Source organism: Platalea leucorodia (assembly GCF_965183815.1).
Source record: "Platalea leucorodia genome assembly, chromosome: Z".
In the NCBI taxonomy this organism is placed as follows: domain Eukaryota; kingdom Metazoa; phylum Chordata; class Aves; order Pelecaniformes; family Threskiornithidae; genus Platalea; species Platalea leucorodia.
In genome coordinates, this window is record NC_138858.1 from 1,403,112 (window position 1) to 1,426,298 (window position 23,187).

The following is a 23,187-nucleotide window of genomic DNA, read 5'->3' on the forward strand; positions in this document are numbered from 1 at the left end:
CCGCCCCGTCCCCCGGCTGCTCTTCCCGGGGGCTGAGCTGTTCGGCTGGCTGAGGGACTTCGGAAGCTCTGCTTGAGGGTGGGCCGATGCCCACCAAAGTCAGGGGGATAATAGCCGCTGAATTTTAGCAGGCAATGGATCGGGGCTCTACGGAGTTAATTGCCTGTTACATAACAGAAATGATTTTTAAAAATATGCCTAATTAACCTAATAGAATGGTTGATCTGATCTGTCAGGTAAATGATACACATTTTCTTTCTTTTTCTGGAGCTTAATTAAATATTTACCTAAGAGTGTCTTGTGCTATTAACACGTTCATCTGTTATTGAGATAATAGGAATTGTAATTGGGGGAAAGTATTAAACTATACAAATGTGTGGGTTTTTTTTCTTTTTAATCTTGGAAATCAACCAGATTTGGTCACAGCACCCATATTTTAAAGTGCTAATGACCACATCTGTTTCTCAGACAACTGAAGTTCCCACCGATCCTAGAAGTCTGGGTGAAGCAGTGCAGAGGTGGAAAGGGAGCTGCTGGCGTGCGGAGTCTTCGGCAGCGCTCTGGGGAAGTTTCTCTAGCCAGCGAGACCAAATACGTATTTCTTCCGATTAGATTAAAGCTACTGTTTGTGCATGGCAAAGGGCGAGCAATGTTGTTATTTCATTAGGATGCCAGTGGGTACACAGGAGTAAGTTGGAAAGTAGCACTGAAATGTGCAATAATACTGTTATAGATCAGTGTCAATCACGTTTCCTGATATTTAACATACTGTAAGTAAAAAAGTAATGGATTCAAGCAGTATGGTCCAGTCCATCAGCGTACTAAAGGATGTGCTTAGTGTTAAGCATGAGTGATCTCATTTACTTGAATTAACGTGAGAGTGAACTATGATTTTGGTGGAACTATTCACAGGCTTCCATTAAACCTGTGCACAAGTGCCTCGCTGAACTGGTGTTATGTTTAGCCGTTAAGTTTTTAGCCAAGGGGAAAGTCTCAAGAGACTCCCGCCTCATTTCAGTAAAGGTTTGACGATGGCAGTAGTTGTGCAAGTGCATCCCAGCATACTCGAGCGCGCTGCAGAGGATCTTCTGCTTTCAGCAGCAGCGGCAGCCTGCGGAGTTGAGTTCGTGGGCTGCTCCCGGGCCTCGGTGCAAGGTGCCAGCCTGGAGGAGCTCATCACCGCCTAGGGTACCCGAGAGGGACAGCCCCGTGCAGAGCATTCATATGTAAAACGCGTCTATGACCTGATTTTTGTCAAGGCAAACGTAGCGTTGCAGTCTAGCTAGCCTCTTGCATCCCGCGATCCGGACACACGCCGCAGTGGCTGACGAGCGAAGCTCACCTCACCTCGCCTTCCTGGGGTGACCGTCGAGCTGTCCCTTTGGCGCGCAGATAAAATGCAGACAAGAAAATGGCAGGCCGAGACATTTCTGTGTTTTGTTGCAAAGTTAAGAGGAGCTTGTAGGAGTCCTGGTTCTTCAGTCCGTACCCTAAACGGCGGGTTTCACCGCGTCCGAGCACGTATGCAATGGGACGTGGTATTCCTAGAGACCCCCTCTCAAACGGAGGGGGAAAATGGTTACCACCACGCTGAGATGGGCTCCCTGAAATGACTGGAGTGTCCCCCCCGCAATGGTCGCGATGAATTTCCTCTCATACGACAGAGGGCAAGGCAGAAATGCCCCCTCCGCGCTTGGCTTTAGGAATGTGCTTTTCTCTTCTTGAGATACCAATGTGTGCCCCAGTGCTTGTCTGCAGCAGAAGCCTAGCTGAGGTGGCGGGAGGTACGTTCACCCCAAACGTGCCTTGCTTTAACTTCTAGGTTTCGTCTGGTTTATCGTGTTTTATTTTTACTGTTTGACGATACCTATTTTTGTGCTGGAGATTTTGGTAGGATTTTAACTGATACAGTGCAGTCACTTTTTAAAGTGTGGAGAAACACTGAGCCGCTGAAGTAATTTTTATGTTCAAACCTCAGGTTCCTGAGGGTCCAGTTCATTTCTGCTGTGAATTTAAATGAGTTAATTTAAGCAGTGGGTCAGAAGCCACTACCATCGTAGTAGCCCTGTGCCTGATTCTTAATTAAAGGCAACAGGAGATTAATTTGAAACATTAATTTAAAAGTGCCTATACAAAAGGAAAGAATTATTGCAATAAAGCCTAAAGAACTTTTTTGTCCCTAGATGTAGAAGACAGAACTAGCTCAGGGTCCTGGGGGAATACAGGACATCCTAGTCCATCCAGGGTAAGTATATCTAATCTTTTTCCCCAAACCAGACTTCCTGCATATGTAAATTTACAATCTTAAATATGAGCTTTACACCTGATTGCGTAGAAAAATGGGCATGCAAAGTTGGCTGTAGCCTGTCTTCTCTTTAAAATTGCCTTTTTTTTTTTTTTTAACATTCAAACCTGATCCTGTGATTGAATTTGGCACCTGCTCCGCTCCTTCTAACAGGTAGCGAGAATATTAATTAACCATTTTTTTCTTGGGAGGCCCCATCAAGCACCACCACCGCCCAGCGTGCGGGTGGAGCAGAGATGTTGTTGCCGAACGTTTGTTGGATTTTTAGGGATGGCGGGTGTCACCAAACCTGAGGAGGGGGCCAGCGCCCCTGCCTTGGGCAGCGCTCATCCCCGTGCCAGGGCTCGCTGGCCACTCCAGGGCCACCCCTGGCCACCCCAGGGCCCAGCGAAGCTGGAGAGGGGCCGCCAGGCCTGTCCCACCATGCCCTTCCTGCAGCGCACCTCAGCCGCTCCGTGCCTCCGGTGGGGGGGTTTCAGACCCTTCTCCTCGGGCAGGGGCTGGCAGCCGGGCCTTTCGGCCACGTCCCCCCGACTGCTGGCACCATCCGAGCCCTGGGGCAGGTAGCCCGGCTGCTAGCCACCTGCCCACCTCTGCTGCGGACGCTGCTGAGGATGGGGCATGGACGTCTCCTGTGCTCCCTGCCTAAGAGCGGGATCCCCCTCTGGGGAATGCAGCCACCGAGCCGCGCTCTGGCACGGCGATACTCGGTGTTTGCTGAGATTTGCCAGACAGCTGGACTCAGTCATTTCGAGTTATCCAAATTCTTTAGGCACCTCCGATCAGGATGCCGGTTCCTTTGGTGGGGACAAAGTGCTGTTTCCAGCAGAGCAGCTGTGTGGTTCGCCCCGAGCAGCACGGTGCGGGCAGCCCCGCCGATGGCCCTCGCCAGCCAGCCCGGCAGCCCCGCTCCCCAGCCGGAGCATCCCGGCTTCGCCCGTCCTCGGCGCTGGGCACGCCTTGTGCTTCAGTACCGAGACGATTATTTCTGTTTACTTCCTGCACATGCATGAAGTACACTTACGCTGGGCAAAAAGTGGCTTTGCTCTTACTTATGCCCTTACTTAAACAGTTTGTTTAAATTGCTTTTTAATAGTTTTCTAATTAACGTGAAGGATCAGGGCTCGCGAGCAGCGCTGCCGGGAGCTCGGTGCCCTCGAGTGCCTGTCTGGCGAGGAGAAAGGCGGTTGCCCTGTTCATCCTCGGTCCGTCCTTTCCCCTTGGGGCAGGTCCTGCCCTCGGCGCACCTTAAGCCAGCTGAGGTTTTCGGTGGGCGTCCGCAGCGCTGCACCGTGCCGCGAGCGGCCGAGGGGGGTTCCCCATTTGCGGCGTGGCGGGGGGACCCCGGCCCTGCCGCCGAGGGAGGGAAGCCCGACACCTTTTCTTATTCCATCCTGCTTAGCATCCATTACGTCATTACTGCTCACATCTGTCAGTTTTATTTTTATCCCTTTTTTTTACTTGACACTTGTATTGCTTCCGAGGGAAAAATGTTTTGAAAAGTAAATTCTAAATTTGCACACACAATTATTTATGCATGCAAAAACTTGAATGTGAGTGTACAATTAAGTTTTGAGAGATAAAGAAAAGAGCACGAGCCTGGGAAGAATTCTGGAGTTTCAATCAAGACTGTGCATTAACTTGCAGTGTTATTCTGCAAACAGCCTGACCCCTCTCTCTCTCTCCTGCTTTGTAAAATGACGATGGTATTTCCACGTTGGGAGAATTCGTTTCTCGTGAGTTCTGAACCGAAGAAACAAAACATTACCTAACTGCTGCGCTCGGCCAATATTTGTAGTTAAATTTAACATTTTGCTAACGGAGTGACTGAACGCAGAAGGTTACACCGAGACGGTTCCAAAACGTAGGGGCCCGATCCTGGCGAGGTTTTGTACCACCTCGACTTGCGGGTAGCGCGGCCGGTGCTGTTGGTCCCCAGAGAAGAGCGGAGGGGTACCGAGGCAGCGCAGGGCAGGAGCGGGTCGCTGCCGCTCGCTAGCCACGCACGGCATTGCCCGCACGAAGGACGAGTGCTATGCGGGGTTATTTTTTCAGTGAGAATCAACTTTCCACACCCACTGCGAAAAAAATCCTGATTTTTTTTTTTTTATAGTTCAGTGCACGTATATAGCAGTGAGGTGATTAAGACGGCAGATTTCTACATAAAAATAGATTTAAAAAGCAAAATGTTAATAATTATTTCTTTGCTGTTCTTGCATATGTTATGGGCAAGAAGACTTTTATGCTAAGAGAGGGCTTTGTGCTGAATTGCACAGCACGAAATTCCAGGAACCTCATCTCAGTCACCCGTTCAGGATTATCCACACAGCAAACCAAAGTCAATTGCTAATGAAATAAAAAAATTGAAACAGCTTTAAAAATGTTCTGGAACACATCACTTCCAGCAGAATCAATAGGGGAAAACAATAAAGGGAACAATATTACTCATAGCTGGCTTAAAACTTAGAAGGGAAATACGGACCTGTAGGTTTTGAAAAATGCCGTTTAAACTTGTAAAATTGTGTTTTTCTCCCAATTTGTTAACAGAACTATGGAGATGGGACTCACTATGATCATATGGCGAGCAGAGACCTTGGGTCGCATGACAATCTCTCTCCTCCCTTTGTCAATTCCAGAATACAAAGTAAGAAATCGAATTTCCTAACTTGACCGCGTTGTTGAAACTGAACCAGAAATAAAATTCTGAGGGCTTAAATCCCTCGTCCTCTTTTTTGGGGTTGATTGTACTTGGCATAAGGGCGGGAACATGGATTTTCATTTTTTTAAGCTATCGTGCAATTTCAAAAATGTACACCGATGATGTTTATTGAACAGACTGTGTTTTCTTGCTGCGAGAGGGATGTGACTCTCGATGCAGTAACTGCAGTATTTGCTGAAAGAGGTAAATGGTTGTTCCTAAGGCTCAGCCTTTCCTTTTCAAAGAAGTGGCCAGTTGGCAGAGCAAATAAGGCCGTGCTCTGAGCAGGACTTTTAAAGTAGAAAAGGATTTCTGAAAATACGATAGATCCGCGTTCACGGAAGGGAACAGATAAATAACTGGTGAGGGCCACTGAAGCCATTGTTTGCTTTGGAGCACGATGGATCGCTGCCTGCTGGGACCTGCGAGCTGCAAACTCCTGGATTTGGGGCGAGCGTAGCTGCAGCCGGTTCTGCTTCAGAGGAGGGAGATTTTGCCCAGGGCGTTTGGCAAGGACCCTCCTTCCACCCCACACCCCACCATAGAAAGTTTTGACACCCCCGAATAATCATTTAGCTTAGCCGCAAACACCACAGCAGTATGAAGAGAGGCTGTAATTATTCGTAAGTGAATGATAGCTACTTTCTTTAATTACGGTTGATAAATGAGTTTGGTTAAAGTAAATATATGATGTAAAAATATTAGTAATGCTTATGCTTGGCCAAGATCACACCCTTCTTCTGCAGTTGTCAATGAACTAACCAAATGCTTTGCTTTAAAGGATTGAACGCGAGCCAAAAAAAACATGGAGCTGTAACTGCGATATATCATTCTTCAGCTCTAATATATGTCCCTAAAATATGCCTTGTCTTTTAATATTGGGAAATATTTGTGAGTTGTTTAACATATGGGACAATGTTGGAGCTTGTAGTCATTTGTATGTATTCACGTACAAAACATGGTTACAACAGTTTTAAAGGGTCTAATATAAGCCAAAAAAAGCATGGAAATTTCAACACTCCCTTCTTAACTCACGCCATGGGGCTTAGGTAGTGCGCAGAGACGCTTCGCAAATAGCCACACGCTTCTGTGAAACCCACTGGGCTGCGTGGTGCTTTCAAGTTTAACCTTTAATTTGAGCCTTTAGAACTTAAAAGTCTCGCTCTCTCTTCTGCCCGCCCTTGGGTTACAGAAAAATCTCGTTCCTGCCTCTGTTTTTGCCAATCTTAGTGAAAATACTGGTTTCGCTGGGTTTAAGAAATAGTTGTTTTATAAAAACACGTTCGGAGGCAGCTGGTTAAAGAATTAAGCCGTGTAATGCTCCGATGAGGAGCTTTGGAAACCCCGCTGCCTCTAGGCGGTCCCGCTGGTCACCGTCGGGCTCCAGCCGGGGGTGCGAGCCAGGCAGCGTGGCAGCGTCCTCGCCGTGCGTGGTCCTGACGCGCCCTGACGTTTTTCGGTTTTTATGAGATTTGGTAATTTCAACTGGAAATAAGACCAGTGATGTTCCTACACACGCAGATTAACGCGTGTGCAAGCGGATGGCGAGCGCCTAACAGCTTTTGACAAGTGTGCTATCGCGCAATAACGCGTGCGTGCTGCCGGGGCCGTCAGCTGCCTCCCGCAACCCACGGCATTCTGCAGCCTTGCTTTAGCAGAATTCGCTGATATTCAGAGCGGATTCTTCTTCAGTTGTCCCGTTGGGGCAGCCCTTTACTCCCCAGTTTTGCTCCGCTGCTGGAGGAGGAGGGATGGGTGCTGGGGTGTGGGCATGTTTCCCTCCTGCTCGAACGCCGGCGAGGGCCTGGGCCGGGAGGTCTGCTCCTGTGCCCTGGGGAATGGAAACCCTTAACCGGCACCGGGACGGGCGCTGTGGTTAGCGACCGCGTGTGTGGAGCATTGCCCTAGCAAAGACCGCTGTCGGTCTGTGCTGGCCACGTCTGTATTTGTGATTTTAGGAGAAATCTGAATATTGCGGTGATGAACAATGCACAGCGCTGTTTGCTCGGACGGAGGCCGCTCGGATGCTGGCTCCCGACTCCCATAACTCCAAATGTATTTTATCATCTCCCTTTTCCTGGCAGGTCTTCGAACTCCTCCAAGGAAAGGTCCCTTAAACGCTGGTGTTATGCAGCTGGCACCTGCAGAGCCACAAAATAGTTTTCTTTCCATGCTCCTTTTTCTCTTGGCAACTGATAAAGAGCCTGACAATCATCCGACTTGAACTGGTTTTATACTGGTGTATACCGTTGACTTGAACGGAGTTGCTCCTGTTTTGAGGGGGTTTTCCAGGCAAGAAAGGCTTTGTTGTTATTGGGGATAGGTATTACTGATTGAACCGCAAATGTTTGCAGACAGGGCGTGCTTAAATGAGGGCTTATATTATATTTTGTTTTTCAGGTATTTGTTTTTAAAACACATTTTTCTGTGGCCAGTGGCTAGTAGGGAGCCTGTGCGTTAGGCTTTGGAGCAAGCCCTGCAGGGAGGAGCAAAGAGGTTGCAGAGCTGCATGCATTACTCACTCCTACAAACTACTGCTCGCATCTATTCAAACACAGCTTGCTTGGTGTGTGTATGGAGCCCCACTACCCCGCTAGGTATTTTGTGTCGTCTTAGGAGTATCTGAAGAGTAGTTCTGTGGCCCAGCAATGAAAGGTATGGCACATCGGGTGTCGCTTCTCATCGCCTCTCCCGTTTCCAGTTTGGAAAAATTCTGCTCTTTGGGAACGTTTCTTATCCTACTGCTTGGGATATCTTGCTAGTACATTAAATCATTTACCAAGGTACAGTAACTTGCTTCTAAACCTTCTCCGTAGCTTAATGGAGCATTTCACTGCAAGGATTAGGTTGAGGTTTCAGACGCTGCTGAAGAAAGCTGCTGGCTTATGTGGTGACCTTTGAATCTCATCTGGGTTAGCGGTTGATATTTTGATTTGGTTACTGTGGTCATATTGTGACAGCTGCTGGTTCATTATAATTCAGTTCCTCTCCTCGGTTTGCCTACCAAGAATATTTAGGTTTGTGTTGCTTCAAAGGGCTGTAACCACCCCGAATTGAACCTGGCACGCTGCTCAAGGTGAAGCCTTGTGAACGCTTTCGGTCGCCAGCCACCGTCCACTGGACAGGGTATGGTAGGGAGAAACTCGCTGCGGGAGAAAACTTGCCCTGAGGTTTACAAAGCTGATTTAACCCCATTTGTTGAATGTAGTGAAAATGAGACTAGAAAAGATCAAAAGCACTTTTCTTATTTTGTTGCACGGACAGTTTGCGTACTCTTCCCCTCCGCGTGTAGTATTTCTGGCGTTCACAGTAGTGATTTTATATATCTTATTGAAAAAGTTCCTACGCTGCTAGCTAGAAGACAGTATTTAATTTCTCATACCGCTTTGAGACTCTCTAAAAGGACACAAGGTCGCTGAATGTAGATCTCTTAAGAGTTGTAGGAGTTGGGTCGGTGATCTAGTATGTGAAGACAAGACCTTTGCTTGTGTTTATTTTCTCTTTGTATTGCTAAACACAAAACGCAGAGCAGATGCAATGACTTACTCTTACTTTCCTCCCGGTTGTCTGCTTCAGATCAACGCTGCGCTGCTTCGGGTTGCGCTCCTCCACGGTCGCTTGCCCGACGTGCTTTTGGGAGGGCTGGCGCGCGCGTTTGCCAGCGACTGGCACTTGTATCGCAAAATAAATATTTTTCCCCTCTGGTTTCTTCCCTTTCCCTTTCAAAAACCTCCAAGTCATAATTTTCCTCTTAGCATTGTTGTTTCGGAGAAGGTGGCGTTTCCTGCCAGCCGGAGCGAGGGAGCGGTGCCGGTGCCAGCGCGGTGCCGGAGCTGGGGAGGCAGGGCTCCTGCCCGGGGTTCCCGGGGAGCCCGGCTCCGCTGCCGATCCGCGGCGCGCTCTTGGCAAGTCGTTTGACGTCTTTGTGCTCAAATGTGCCTTCCTATTTATCTGTCTGAAGAACGGGCGCTATATATTTTGCAGGGATATTGTGTGATGTGATGAATAACTGTCTGGAAAACATCCTGAGTTCCTTGGATACTCCTTATACATGCCAATTTTTAATATTATTTTTAATGCTATGATAGCACTTGTCTCTGTACGAATATTGGTGTGGCATTCGCTTTTAATCCGTACAGCTTTGATTCTGTTACTATTATTATAAGTAGAGCTGGAATTTTTGCAGATTAGTTAAGTTTACCCAACACAGCATTATAAGGCCTTGCTTTCAATTGCTAAACTATAAACATTTGGGATGAAATTTTCCATGCTGTGTATCTGACTCAGCCTGATTATTATTTTTTTAACCTTCTGCAGAAATGATTTCAACATTTCCTAAAATGAGATTACATTTCATCCTGGCAGATTTTTGATTTTCTCAGTTAGTGTCTGGCACATCATGAACATTAATTCTTTTTCACACCACCTCTGTTATGTCAGGTGGCTTTGGTTCTCATTTTGCAGCTGGAGAAGTGGAGGTACTTGAGGAACCGTGAGGGAAATGTTAAAAACTGTCCAGTAATATCCAGTTGTAAATTTGAAATGCAAAAGGGTTTGATGGTCTCTCAGTTCTTGTGTCCAGTGGCACCCAAAGATGGCACCGCTTGGGGAAATCGTGGTTGCGATGCTTCGTGTGGGTCATCCACGTTATGGGAACACGCGCTCGGTAGCCACTTGCTTACCTTAGCGGTGTCTGGTTTTCTTCTTACTGTTCCCTAAAGCCTTTTCGGGGCAATGCAGTATTGAAGGAGCCTGGCAACTTATGGTGGATAGAAAACAAAGAAATGACTGTTATGTTGGGGAAAAAAGTAATTTCTGTGTGACATACAGAAAGAAACACGTGACACCTTTTTTAAAAAGCAGTCAAAGGTGAATTTTCAGGAATCACAAGCAGAACTATGTTTTCCAGAAAAATCTGTGACTGTCTGGCTAGCTATAGCATTAACTAAGATGAGTTTTAACAACAGAAAATCTGACTGTAACAACTAAAAAGGTTACAAAAGGCCTTCCGAAACCAAAGAACTGGAAATGCCAGGCTCGAGTTTTCACTTAAAATACTTTACGTTTGTGCAGCTGACACAACCCAGCACCTGCAGCTTTAGGAGAAGTCACGGAGCGGACGGTGCGGGCAGCCGAGAGCTTCCAGAGGGGGAGAGCGTTCGCTCGCCGCGCGCTCTCCCGACTGCTGAGCACCCAGGTATTCCCCAGCCAGGTGGAACCTGCTAGGAGTGATCCGACCATACTTGTTTCCACCTGGAAATGGGGCGGTTTGGGGTCGATGCTGTAGGGATCCAGCTGTGCTAACACCGGGGAGGGGACAGGTTGAGTACCGTGGCCAGAGGAAGCCAAAGTGTGGGTGGCTGGACTACAAGAAGACCTTTGGCTTGGTCCTGCGGTCAAGGGTGGAAGACGTGCTGGGGCTGCGAGCAGCGTTTCTGTTTCTCTAGATAGCAGCTGTGACCTGGAGAAGACAGGTCCCACCGTGGAGGGCCGCTGCCCACGGCTGCGGAGCTCTGCCTTGCCGGGGGGTGGGATGGGAGCTTCGGGGCTGTTTAGGGAGAGGTCTGAAAAATTGAATTCAGCTGCCAAGTTTGAGCTATTTGGCTTGTGGTGCCTCCAAATCTGCATCTGGCATCTCGGGTTGTTTTGGTTCTGTGTTTTTGTTCACCTCTAAACTCACTTAACTCCCTTACCAACCTCTCTGTTGAACGCTGCACGGATATACGTGCCCACCGACCTCATTTTTGTTCTTCCCATCCCATGCGAGTACAGAAGGGAAGATCTGAGACAGGCTTTTCAACCTAAATCCAGGAAAAGTAATCTGTTGAAGTTTTTTTGCCAAATCTAGAATTGTTTCACCAACCGAAAGATCTCATTTTCAATGTCTCCAAACTTTAAAAACGGTGCTAAGCTGGGAAATGCAGGTGCCCCCTTGCGCATTCTGAGGGCAGGGCGCTGTAAGTGTATCTCCAAGGACTGAATTACAGACCAGCAGCTGATTTCAGACATGGTCTGTTCTGCTCTTTAATGGACATGTATCTACGTTTCCATGTAAGTTAAGGCTCCGTGTTCCTCCTTCCCCTTCCCCAGGAGCAGCTGGACAGGGTTTCTCCCAGCCCTTTTTTTTTTTCCTGGGTTAGCTGTAGTGGTTTCTGGGCGACAGTTTGAGCTTAACTATGCAGGGTGTCAAGGCTGAGACCTGAGGAGCTTAGATGCAGCCCTTCAGCTTTCGACAATAACCACAACGAAAATCACACCATTTACTGTCAGCTGGGGCCTTGAAAGGTGCCTTAAAAATGCTTCGTAGAAGACCCCGGCTCGCGTATCCCTTCTCGTCGCGGAATACGCCTGCTGCTTCTCTCTTGTCTCGCGTCTGGACAAAATTAACGGGAAAAAATTGGCGCTGAGAAGCATTTTGTAGAGGTAGATATAAATACGTTCCCAATCAAGAGTTAATATATTTTGCAGCAAGTTAACGTTGCAAGCGCTGCCAGTCAGGTTGCTGAGCTTCAGCATTCAACCCCAGCCTCTCGTACGGTCCTGAAGAAAAGAAATTACAAGGACATTTCCATTTATTTGGGAACGAGCAGCAGATGTATAAATAGAAACTGTAGACTGTGGCAATTAATGTCTGCATACTGAGCAAAGAATTGAAATATTATTTTGTACTACATAGTTTTCAGTGAAGTTTACATTCCATTGTATTTTGTTCTTAAACAAGTCCAAGCATTTTTAATACGTTATTTTGTGCGACGGTTGTATTCTGCGTAGCACGGCACAGACTAAAGCTGTGTGAAAACTTTGCGTTGAACTGCAAATGCATTTGATCTGTATTTGGAGTCCACGCTGTAAGTTTGCAAAATATTGCCTGAAGTTACCCTGCCTGTAGGCAGCGAGGAACATGGTCCTGCTGACAGTCCAGCCCGCGCCGCTGCCCCGACCTCCCGCGGGCCTGGAGGGATGGGGTCCCGCCGCCTGGAGCGGCCGGTTAAAGCCACGCGGCGGCGGGGAGCGGCTGCTCCTGGCTCAGGAGCCCCCGTCGGGGACGCGAGTTCGGCTGGGCTCCGAGGCTCGGGTTTGATCTGCTTGAGCCGCTGCGTTTTGCTGCGTTGCAAGCACGTTCATACAAAAATAGCTTTGCAAGTGACGTCCAGAAGGCGCTTTAATGGTTAATGAGCTTCTGCCCTTTATGTAGAGGAACGTAGTTTGGCTTTCAAATAAGCATTTGCTGCTGTGCTCCAGCTGAGCTGGTATTAGTGGCAGAGGGAATTTGAGCTCCCACCTGTCTGAGCATTAAAAGAAACCTATAAGTGACTTCCTTAAAATATTCATAGAGAGGAAAAAATGCAATTTTTGGAAAACCTTACCCCACTGGGAAAACCGTTGATAGGCATTAAAAAAACAAAACAAACCAAACCCCAGAAAACAGACAGAAAAACCCAACCCCCCCCAAAAAAACCCCCAAAACCTGGATTTGTGAATTAGTTACAGTCTTCCTATTTTCCCGAGTCGTTTGCAGGGGCGTAATCAGTGCGCGGACACCTAAAGGTAGCGGCGTGCTCCTGGGGGCCGCGACTGGCCTGGATGCGGAATGGATTTGCATTACAGCTGGAAAGTGTACATGTGGGAAAATCTGTGAAACAAAACAAATTTGTTGAATTACTAGGTCATTTACATAGCTGCTCCAGTCATGGTCCGTTAAACAGGCAAAAACAATGGGTTTGTTATGCTCTCTAGTTAAGGCACAGAATGTGTAAAACAATGCCGAGTTAGCGGGATAATTAATAATCGTTTTGAGCCTGGTCGTACCTCAGGTCTGAACTTCACAGCGTATAGAGATGTTGAATCGACTAAGGCGTTAGCTGAATAAGATCAACTTATTTTGTTAGGTCGCGGGGTATTCTCCTACCAAAAACGAGATGAAGCTGCAGCCGTCGGGGCGTGGAGGTGGCTGAGCCTTAATGCCAGCCTACAGTCGGGCTTAGCCGCGGGCAGGGAATCGGGAAAGGAACTGCGTTTCTGTAACGGATTTCTTCTAAGGCTTCTCTCTGCAGCTAGGGACACGTCCAGGAGAGGAAATGGTCATTGCTTTCTGTAGGAAGACGTGATAGTCTTGAAGCAAACAATCATTTTGACTTTTGTAGTTAAATTTTTAATTCTCTTTCTCGAGGCGACTTCTGACGGTTTTGGTAATGACTTCTCTATTCTCGTCCCCAGCCTTCAGCCTCTAGCGCCGCGCTGGATTTAGCACGTTTGGTCAGATGCACAGAATATACAAAATCAAATATAAAACAGTTCCAATGAAAATGATAAAAAGGGTATGACAGGAGGGTACAGTAATTCTCTACAGCATCGCGCCAATAGATACATCTTGCCATATGGTCTGAATTAAGGACAGCACCAGTTCTCACACTATGCAAGGCTGATGGTATACTAGGTCCGTGCTTTGATCCTTGTACCATGTGAAATAAAAAGATATGGAGCATGCATTTAACAGGAACCATCGGTACTTTAATTAGATTATATTTCTTTTTAACTAAAATCAGAGTATTCCGATACGTTTCTTTATTCTGCAAACTTTTACTATGTGATTGCGACCTTAAGCATATTCAATAGTTCTAAAAAGAGTACAGAATGAGAAGCGATGGAGAAGGATATTCTGGGAAGCAAACATGCTGACTAAATGTGATAAAGAAGAAATTAGGCCAACGATCAAATATTAAAAAGAGTGGCATTGTGTGTGTGTGTGTATATGTGTGTGAATTATCCAGAAAAAGCAGTTTTGATTAATTCCTGGATGAGGAAGCTATGTAAACAGATCAGTGAGAATTTAGTTACAAGCATTTTTAATTTGTTGTTTAAATACCTTTTAATTATGATATCTATATCAACATGTTGATATCCTTTCTACTATTTATATTTCCATTTTTCTGTGTCACTAGAATTGAAGATGCCTGATTTAGGTTCACATTGCCAGCAAATTTTGTTTTTCCAAATATGCCTTCTAGGAAAATATTTTTTGTCCTTCCTAAATATTAACTTTTGCGTAAATCTCATAGCCAGCGAATTGATTCCAAAGCCAGCTTTGGCCTGGATTTGCAACTGGCCGAGATTACGCATCTCCCACGGTATGTGGAGCAGCCCCCAGAAGGTAACTGAAAATCTGAAGAGAGAGCTTGTTTTAGGAACTCTGACACGGAGAAGTTTGCAGGCGTCAACACAAGTTGGCCCAATGGCTGTAATCTGCTTTATTTCAACTAGCAGAATAAACAAAAAAGAAAAAAAAAGGGGGGGGGGGGAAGAAGAAACATGAGAAAATCAGTGAAACTTCGGCGTAACGGTCGTTGACTGAGCGTTAAAGTGGGCTTTAAGCCAGGACAATGCTAGTAATAATTTTAAAGCACTGAATTGCCTGCTGGTAGTAGGGTGAGGTGCGCAAAGAGAGCAGCTGTCGTGTTCTGCATGTAGCTCGTCTTTAGCTTTGCATATTAGAACCTCTTTTCCTAGGGAATGGAAAGATGACGCCGTGTAAATACACAACATCAAGGGGAATTGGTACCTACTGAAGAAGAAGTGTAGCAAGTATATTCTACACAGCTACGCTAAGCATAAAAAACACGATGAAAAGCATGCTAACGTCCTAATAGAGACGAACAAGCATGGCAAAAAGTAATTGTAAGAAAGCAAGGCAAGAATATAACGTGGTAAAACATCAAGTTCAGAGAACGTGTGGAATGAGGTTCAATGTTAAAAAATAATAATCTGAAAGCAAAGAGAGAGAAAGAAAGGAACAACTGTACATGAGGTTAAGATAAATAATCATGAAAGATTATTGCGATGCATAAAGAAGAGGAGGTCAGTAAAGTAGATTTTAGGACCTCTTAGAGATGGAAAGGGTAATTTATTGACAGATGATGTAGACACTGCTAAAAAATAAATGGATTTTTCGCCTCAGTGTTCACAAAAGAGGATGGGGAACAGATGCCAGAATCGGATATAAATTTCCCAGGAGAGAGGCAAGAAATATTGAAGGAAATAGGGATTATTCCAGAATGGGTGATCACACGGTGGGTGAGAACATCAGTAGATGGATTAAACTCCATAGAGGAGCCATCACAGAATTCTTAACTAAGGAAGGAGAAAGGACTATTTCATGTTCATGGGGGGAAAACCCAACCAACCAACCAAGTCCCCTCCACTCCTTAGTGTCCTCAGCTGTCCCCAGGGATAACCATGAGGGGAGCCCTGTGTTTCACCATAGCGGCACATTGCTTTTGTCCCAGAAGGGCTTTATCGACCAGTTTTGGGTGTGACTCTGTTTTAGTTACTTTAAAATAATTTTACATACTTAAGATATGTTTTACAGTGAGGAGTCCAGTCTCCACAAAATGTACAGTCCTGTATGGAAGGGAGACTGAACTTGGGGCCGTCCGTAAGCAGTAGCTCAGTTGGGGCAGGAGGAAATTTTCTTTGAGGGAACCATTGCAGATCAGCAAACGTAAGGTGAAGCACTTCCAAATGGCTCCTGCTATCTGGCGTGTTCTGCCTCCTCAAAGAGGATCATAGAACCATAGAATGCTTTGGGATGGAAGGGGCCTTTAAAGGTCGTCTGGTCCAACCCCCCTGCCATGGGCAGGGACAGCTTCAACCAGATCAGGTTGCTCATTGTTGATATCTTTTAGTTCTGCCAGAATAAACATATTCTTTATCTGATGGGAAGGTTGATATTGCATGGTCTGATGTTCATATTTGAAGGCGAGATACTTCACGTCATACATCTGGAATGTTTTAATCTTAGCGGTCTGTAGGAGCATATAAGACCAGGGCATATATGCTTCTGTTTTGTTGCTGCATTTGCCCTCAGGCTCAGAGTTGACACGCCGCCAGTCCGGACCTTGGCTTTATGAAGAACTCGTATCCAAAGTTTTGATGCTCTTCTTTCTGAGCCTCTTAATGATCTAGAAGAATCCTACTCTTGCTGGCACAGTCTTCAGTGTGTGAACTTGAGTGAGCTTCATACTTTTATGACTGACTGAACTTAAATGTTCAGTGTAACAATGGAGTTTCATCTTAGTCATCTTGCCAGCCTCATCCTCCAGTCTCGTGTTTCTTCAGAGGCGTTTTTGCTTTCACAGATTTGATATCAAAGCTTCTCATGCCTCTTCCCGGTCCAGATTCATTAGTTTCTTGCACTCATTAGGTTTGGCTGTCTTCGCAGGAATGATGTCTGAGTGACTGGCAGGCAGTAGCGCTGAAGCTGGAGGCAAATGAGATGCTTGATTTCCATTGAACAGGCAAGTGTGAAAACTGAGGGAGGTAACCGGTAGAATATTTAACACAGACCTAAGCTCTTGCAAGGCTGTGGACTTAAGACTTGTGGTCTTCCTCAGCATATACATTGGAAGAACATCAATTAAAATTTACCAATATTTGGTGGATTGTGAAAAAAACAATGCAAACTGGAACTGAACTTAGGTTGTCCATCTGGCAGAGGACATCTTTAACATTTGGATACTAAGCTGATTCAGCAAAACACTTTATTTTTAAAACCTTGCAATACTTTAGAAATAGAATCCAGATCAAACAAAATTTCACATCCCCCAGGCAGAAGTTTCTCTCCAATACTTTGGATAGCTTTTGCAGAGCACCAAGCCCTTTCCTCTGTCCCCTGAGTGGAGTCTTACCCTCTTCCCAAATGCAGCTGCCGGCAGATTTTCTCTGCTGGTTTCTCCTCTCTGCAGCTGCAGGGCAAAGGTTCCAGCAGAGAGGCCTTCATCTCATCTTCCTCCTTTGACCTACAGACTGGAGATGTGCTTTGGTTTTGCTGGTCATCCTGAGGAGACACACCTTTCAGAACCTCCACCCATCCTCTTTGGTAGCATCTGAGGTGATGAAGGCTAATATCTAAGGAATGGAAGTATGTTTGATAGGTTGATGGATCTCATGAAACTTCTGGTTAGATTTAACTAGACCTTCCTTTTAAGGTCTAACTTCTGCTGGAAAAGTAAAATATCTCCTAGATGCACTATAACTTGGATGATGCTTTGTAATGCCTGCGTATCGTGATGGGAATATGCGTTGACTTCAGTAGCCGCCTGTTACACCACCAGCCTCTGAAATAACGTCTTTTGGGATGTAAGGGATTGCAGAGGAATCTCGGAATAGGTGATAAATTCTCTCATAATCCCTGTTTTGTGGACAGAAACACCCAAATGCAACCGGAGACTGAGCTTATTGCCTGTAGCCCCCTCCACTTGTCCATGTTTAAATTCCTAGAGCTCCCTGCTACTCTCCTGGTCCTGACCAAATAGCATCCTTATTGCTCAGTTTAGTCAGTGTCCTAAATCCACTCAATATAATCCTAGTTTTCTATTGATGGAAATTGTGGAAAACTGCTTGATGATCTTAAAGGTCTTTTCCAACCAAAACGATTCTGTGATTCAACGATTCTATGAATGAGTACAGAAAGAAGTCGTGCGTAAAAATTTGTCCTTTTTTCTACAGAGCATGCCCAGGTTACGTTGGTGTGATAGACTTACGGGTGTTCACCTGAGGATGAGTTTTGTTACAGAGGCACTTTGGCCTTCTGTTATTAATACCAAAATCATCTCTCCATGCCCATAGGCAAAATTTTCCATATGTATAACACAGCCAAAGTTCCAGCCATCTTAAAATATATTCTGTGCCTTTTTGTTGTGGTTGGATTCAAGGCAATGGGGCTCCAGCCTCCGCATCTTTGAGCTTCTCTTGACCGCGTCTTGAAAATTCCCCTGAAGTTCACCGTTGAATTGTTGCTGCTTTTCTGCAGAACAGAGCGAGAGACTTTTATTGCCTTGGCTTCCACGCGCAGAATGTGCTTGGGTTTAGGTCAGGCTGGGGGGGTCCCTTCTGCCCCCCTTTCTGGTGGTGAGCCAGGTGGAGCGGCAGGTTAGCGAGGCAAGAGGAAAGATCTGTTTGGTAGGCTTATAAATGCCAGCGAGGTATGGCAGACTGAGCTGTGTCTTGTTTAACTTGATCATTTAAATAGCCAGTCCTTTCCAGCGTGCTTTGTTTGACTAGGTTTCACCTCTTTGTATGGCAGAACTATGCTTTGTCTGACTTTGATATTTTTTTTTTACATGTGAAATGTTTTTGATCACATTATATGGAGCTGTCATCACACCCCGAACAGTTGCAATTTCTGTGCCTGCTCATGTGGTGCACACCTGTAACATGTTGGGAACGGACTTGGCTTTGAAGCTAGACTTGTTCTCTCATAAGAGTCCACATATTTCTTCCATCATGTAATGAGATTTGCTGATGATACAAAACTGAGGGGAGCAAGCTGCACTTAAAAGAAAGGCAATATAAAATACAGCTTTGGCCACAGTCCTGCCGTTGGATCCGTGCAAGAGGAGTCCTGCCACAGTGCAGAGCCCTGTTGACTTGAACGCGGCTCTGCGTAGTAATAAAAATCTGCTTGCGAGTTTCTGTTGCTATAGTTCCTTTTTTTTTAACGTTTTCAAGATTTTAAAATGCAGAGTAAACCAACTACTTAAGCGTAGAGGGAGAGTGAAAGTAAAAAGGGAGGAAAGATGTGCTGGTGGAATTATTTGAAAAAAGCTGGTGGTTCAGAGAGATGCCATGAGATTATTCCAGATGTCAAGGAGCGGCAAGTGGACGTCCCTCTTCTCCTGACCGGAGATGGAGAGCAGCCAGCCACGGGCCCGCGATAGGAACAAGGGCGATGCGGGATCTTGGGAGGTTGTAAAAAACGTAAAAAGGACTTTTCTGATTCAGCTACTGAGAATAAATAAGGGGGGAAAGGGGGTAAAGTGAAGCTGCTTCTTCTCTGATGCATTAGGCAGAAGGGAAACTATGCTGAGCTGTGCTAGGGGTGAACAGGAACCCGGATTCTGCGTCCGCGGCTGCGGCGTCGGTCCGGGAGTTCGTCAGCTCTGCGGCGGTGCCCTGCCCGGGCTGCGAGGTGAGGCCCCTCCGGCTCTGCGCAGGCTCCTCTGCTTAACCGAGAGAGGCAGAGCTGAGGGCTGATGGAAAACAGCGCGTTTAGACCTTCGCCCAAATACAAAACAGGTTTGTTTGTCCTTTTGGGGGTCCCCCCCTCCCCTGAAGCCAATGGTCTGAGATTCATGAGCAAAGGTTGAATAAAAGTCGAAGGAAACTATTTTGGCACTTTCTAAGGGATGAGTGAGGCCACATCCGTAATCCTGCGCACGGTTCTTGTCACCTTATTATTAGAGCTGTGTAAATCTGGCAAGGATTTGTATTTGCCAAATATACCTCTGGCCTAGATTTGGGCTTATATTTGGAATTCGGGCCAGTTTTAACGCCTGTGCAGTTTGTAATTTTTGCCAGTTTTAAGCAAAATAACAGGAAAGAGGATAATGAAGGACAGAGGAGTCAGGAAAGCAGAAAACTAAGAAAGGAAGGAACTAGAAAAAGAGAAGGAAAAAAGGACAAAGGAATACGGAGCCCATTCCTTCTTTTCTACTTTATCCATAGCCCTCCCTTAACACATCCTCTCTTTTCCCTTTCATGGTTCATTGTTGCTCTCTCTAAATTTAGAAGAATTAAATAAACTCAGCCACTCTCTTCTGCTCTGCTTGTGCTCTCACATTTGTTTTTTAATTTGCAAACTTCTCCCTTAACCTCTCTCTCATAAATTCCCCCCCATCTTCACTTCTTTTCCCGTGGCCGAGGTCCCTTGGTGGATGTGCTGGCCGTGAAAATCTTCCTGGCCCTGGCGCACAGGCGCTTTGACGTACGTGCACGCCAGCGAGATTAAAACTCTAAGGACTGAAAAGCATTGCGCTCACATTCACGAAATAGGCCCCGCAAACGCGCCGGTGAGGCGGATAGATGTTATTTGCTGATGTTATCTCATCCCGTGCGTAGGTTAGGTGCGGTAGGCAGAGACGCGCTCCCTGACAGCGGAAGGCCCCGCATGACTTTGCTTCCGACGGTCTCGGTGCGGTGTTGTCGGGGTGAGAGCGGGGGAGCGGCTGTCCCCGGGGCTTGGCCATGTGGGCTGGTCCGGGCGGAATGGTCTGAGCGGTCTGGAAGCTGTGACTTCCCCAGGGTCAGCAGGGGGATTAAGGGCAGAGCTGGAATCAAACCTGGTAATGAGGTTGGGAAGCCCAGACTCTGGCTGTAGGTAATGCCAGTCTCCCGCTTGAGTTTGCGATTTTGTGCTGTTGGGAGCTCAGAGTTTTAACTGAAGGCGCTTAAATTGCAGGTTTTAAGCACAGTACGAGCCTGCTGCTCCTCCTCTGTCTTGCTGGCTGCCCTTACCCATCCGAGAGACCCCGGCGCAGTCGAGTGCTCTGTGTCGGTTATCCACCTTCCTGCAGCAGCTCCGACGGGAGCCGTCCGTGCCGGGTGCCTCATCCTCCGCTGCTCGGCGCTGCCCGGCCAGCCGGCTGGCACGGCGTGGAGGAACGGGGCTGGAGACACGGACCACAGGCGTGGGTGCACAAGGGAAGCACCCAGGCCTGTATTGGTTTGCGTTAGAGATAATTATCTATCTCATACGGTTGCATTGGATGGGTGGAGCCGGTTTATTGCATTATTTGGTTACCTTCTTCAGTGATGATTCATTGATTATGAACACACACAGATTTGTACGTGGCATAGGAATGATCCAGGAATATGGAAGGTGCCACAGGGGCGAGCTAACGTGAGCGTGGGCTTTGAGAAGTCCCTCGCTTAGCGAGGGGGAAAGGCAGGTTTGCCTCCTGCGGGGCGGACGGGATTGCAGAGGGTCCCTTCTGAAGGCCGGGGGGACCTTGCAAGGACGTTGGATCTAGTGACAAATACGAAAGCGGGCACAAGCCTTGAGCCAAGCACGGGCCAGCTGTGAGAGGAATTACATGCAGCAGTTCCCATACAGAGAAAATAATACAGGGACATGTTAATGGCCAGCACGAGAACCAGAAGTTAGAAATAGAAATGTGAAAATTTGGAATAAATGTCCTGGTTAGCAGGTTGGCCACAAACACAACCCCCTCCGGTGGGTTTGCGTACACCCTGAAATGTCTTCTGTTTGACGCGCCCGGGCCTCGGGCTCGCTGTTACCGCTCCCTCCGGTCGCCGAGCGAGAACTGCGGACAACAGCAGAGAGGGGCGGCGTATTTTTCTTTAAAAATATTATCTTTGGGTGTCTCTTGTGCGCTTTTGTGACCGTGCGCTTCTTTCTTCAGAGGCACGTGGAAAACTGCTACGTTTTCATAACTTTTTGACAACATCTGAACTTGCAAGACTCCCTTGTCCTCCCTTGCCAATTTGCATTTTATCGGTGTTAAAAGCTTTGCTTCTCCCCTGCCCCCAGCCTCCTCCAGCCCTGCCAGAATACGACGTGTAACCTAGTACGCTCCTCTCGGCAGCTTTGGCACGAGGCGCGTACGGAAAAGCCATCTCCGGGAGTAAAGCAGATATTTCCCATCCCCGGCGCGGGTCGCCGACGCAGCAGGGGTGCGGCGCGGAGGTGCGGCGCGGAGGTGCGCCGCGGCACCGACTGGCTCCGCAGCAGCAGCTCGTCGTTATTTTTCAGGTTTTGAGATTTACCTGTTGTGCTCAGCGCAACAAAAGAAATGAAATCTCTGTAATTGTACTGGAAGGAGGAGGAGATGGCGTTTTAGTGCCTTTGATCTGTAGCTAGAATAGACTCAGCTTTTGGAAATTTAATTTGAAAGAGTCCAACGTACACATCTGCTTTTTGTACTGCAATTTCTTTTGAGCCAGAAAATAGAAATTTATTAATGCAAATGTGTGGATTCTGTTCGTCGGAAGAGAAGGAAGCCCATTCAAAACATAAGTTGACTCTCTTTCTTTATGGCACTAGAAAATCTTAATAGGTATGATGGGTGCTAGCGTTACGGAGTTTATAGGCAAAGTTTTGTGCGAGCAAGCAGACAGCATAAAATGGTAGGACACTTCTGGGAGCATAAAAATTTCTGGGAAATATAATATGTGAGTATTTCCGAGGTACTAATGAAAAGAACGGGGGGAAAATTCTCCCAATAAGCAGTTTTAAAACAACAACAAAACAAGCGTGTCGTAAAACCGCTCCGTGAGCTTGCCTGGGGCGGGAGGTGGAAGGAGCCCGCGCGGACGCGGAGGGTTTATTTCAGTTGCTCTGCCGATGCCCGCCACGCTGTAAAATTAGTTGTGCCTCGTAAATCGAACGTGATCCAAAATTCAAGGTAGATATTTTCAAAACATTGCTTAAGGGATGTGACTTGTGTTTTTCAGGGCTTTGCAAAAAAACCGAGGAAAGACACATTGGACAGAAAAGCGTGCAGGAGACAGGCTTTGGCTCTAGTAGATGTTCCATCAGAATTTTCCCTGTGCACCTTTTTTTCCTATTCCCTGTCAAAATCTGCCAAGCAGGAGCTTGGTCAGTCTCTGAAATAACACCGTAGAAATGAAAATGTATATCTTAAAGCATATGTAAAGGAGCCCCGATCGTTCTGTGTGACAGCAGACAGCGAAAATAAACCTCAAAGGTTTTGTTTGTTTATTTTTAAATCAACCTGCTTTCAGGCCTTGTGACTGGAGTGGGTTTTCAGATTTTTGAAATGAAATTCATTAGGTATTTGCTTGGGCAAGGCCTTTCATCAGGTGAGCGTCTCTGTGACAAGAACATCTTTCAGATCTACACAGTCAAATAAGATGACCAGCTTTAGCTTGCTTTTGAGGACTGGATGTTTTTATCTCAGCCGCCTTTCTTTCTTCCTTGCGTCCTTCCCGAAATTACACTTTATATTATTAATGCAGCAGGGTTCGGGCTGCTGCAGTTCAGGCAAGTTACAAAGACTGGCAAATTCTGTCCAACAATGGAAAAAAAAAGGGTTTTTTGTTTCAAGGGGTGTAGCTTTAGGTTTGCTTACGGGGGTTTCTGGGTGGGGAGCAGGTATATCCCCGCTGGTCGACACTGGGACGTGGGTGAGTTACCCAAGCCATCAGCGGGCACAAGGGGTTTGATACTTCAGATTTTTTATTCCCCCCTATGCTTACGAACAGCTTTCTCCCAGTTCGTTTCACAAACACAAGTCATCTGTCTTCCCCTCCCTGGCTGCCCAGATGAAGTGGCCGCGCTTGGCTGGGATTTCTGTTGCTCTTCTCGGGCTTTGTTGGTGCACGGGAGGTGGCCGCCGTTGGCGCGAGGTGTGAGCCCGCTGGGGCG

General features: G+C 46.8%; 1 protein-coding gene across 3 annotated transcripts in view; it reads left to right on the top strand.

Annotated features, from left to right (window-relative positions):
• Positions 1 to 23,187, top strand: part of TCF4 (transcription factor 4) — a 236,476-nt gene that overhangs the window by 73,708 nt on the left and 139,581 nt on the right. For all 3 annotated transcript variants that reach the window (XM_082335899.1, XM_082335900.1, XM_082335901.1), the window contains exons 4-5: positions 2,184 to 2,245; positions 4,853 to 4,949. In XM_082335899.1, coding sequence (XP_082192025.1) covers positions 2,184 to 2,245; positions 4,853 to 4,949 — 159 coding nt within the window. The remainder of the gene's footprint in view (positions 1 to 2,183; positions 2,246 to 4,852; positions 4,950 to 23,187) is intronic.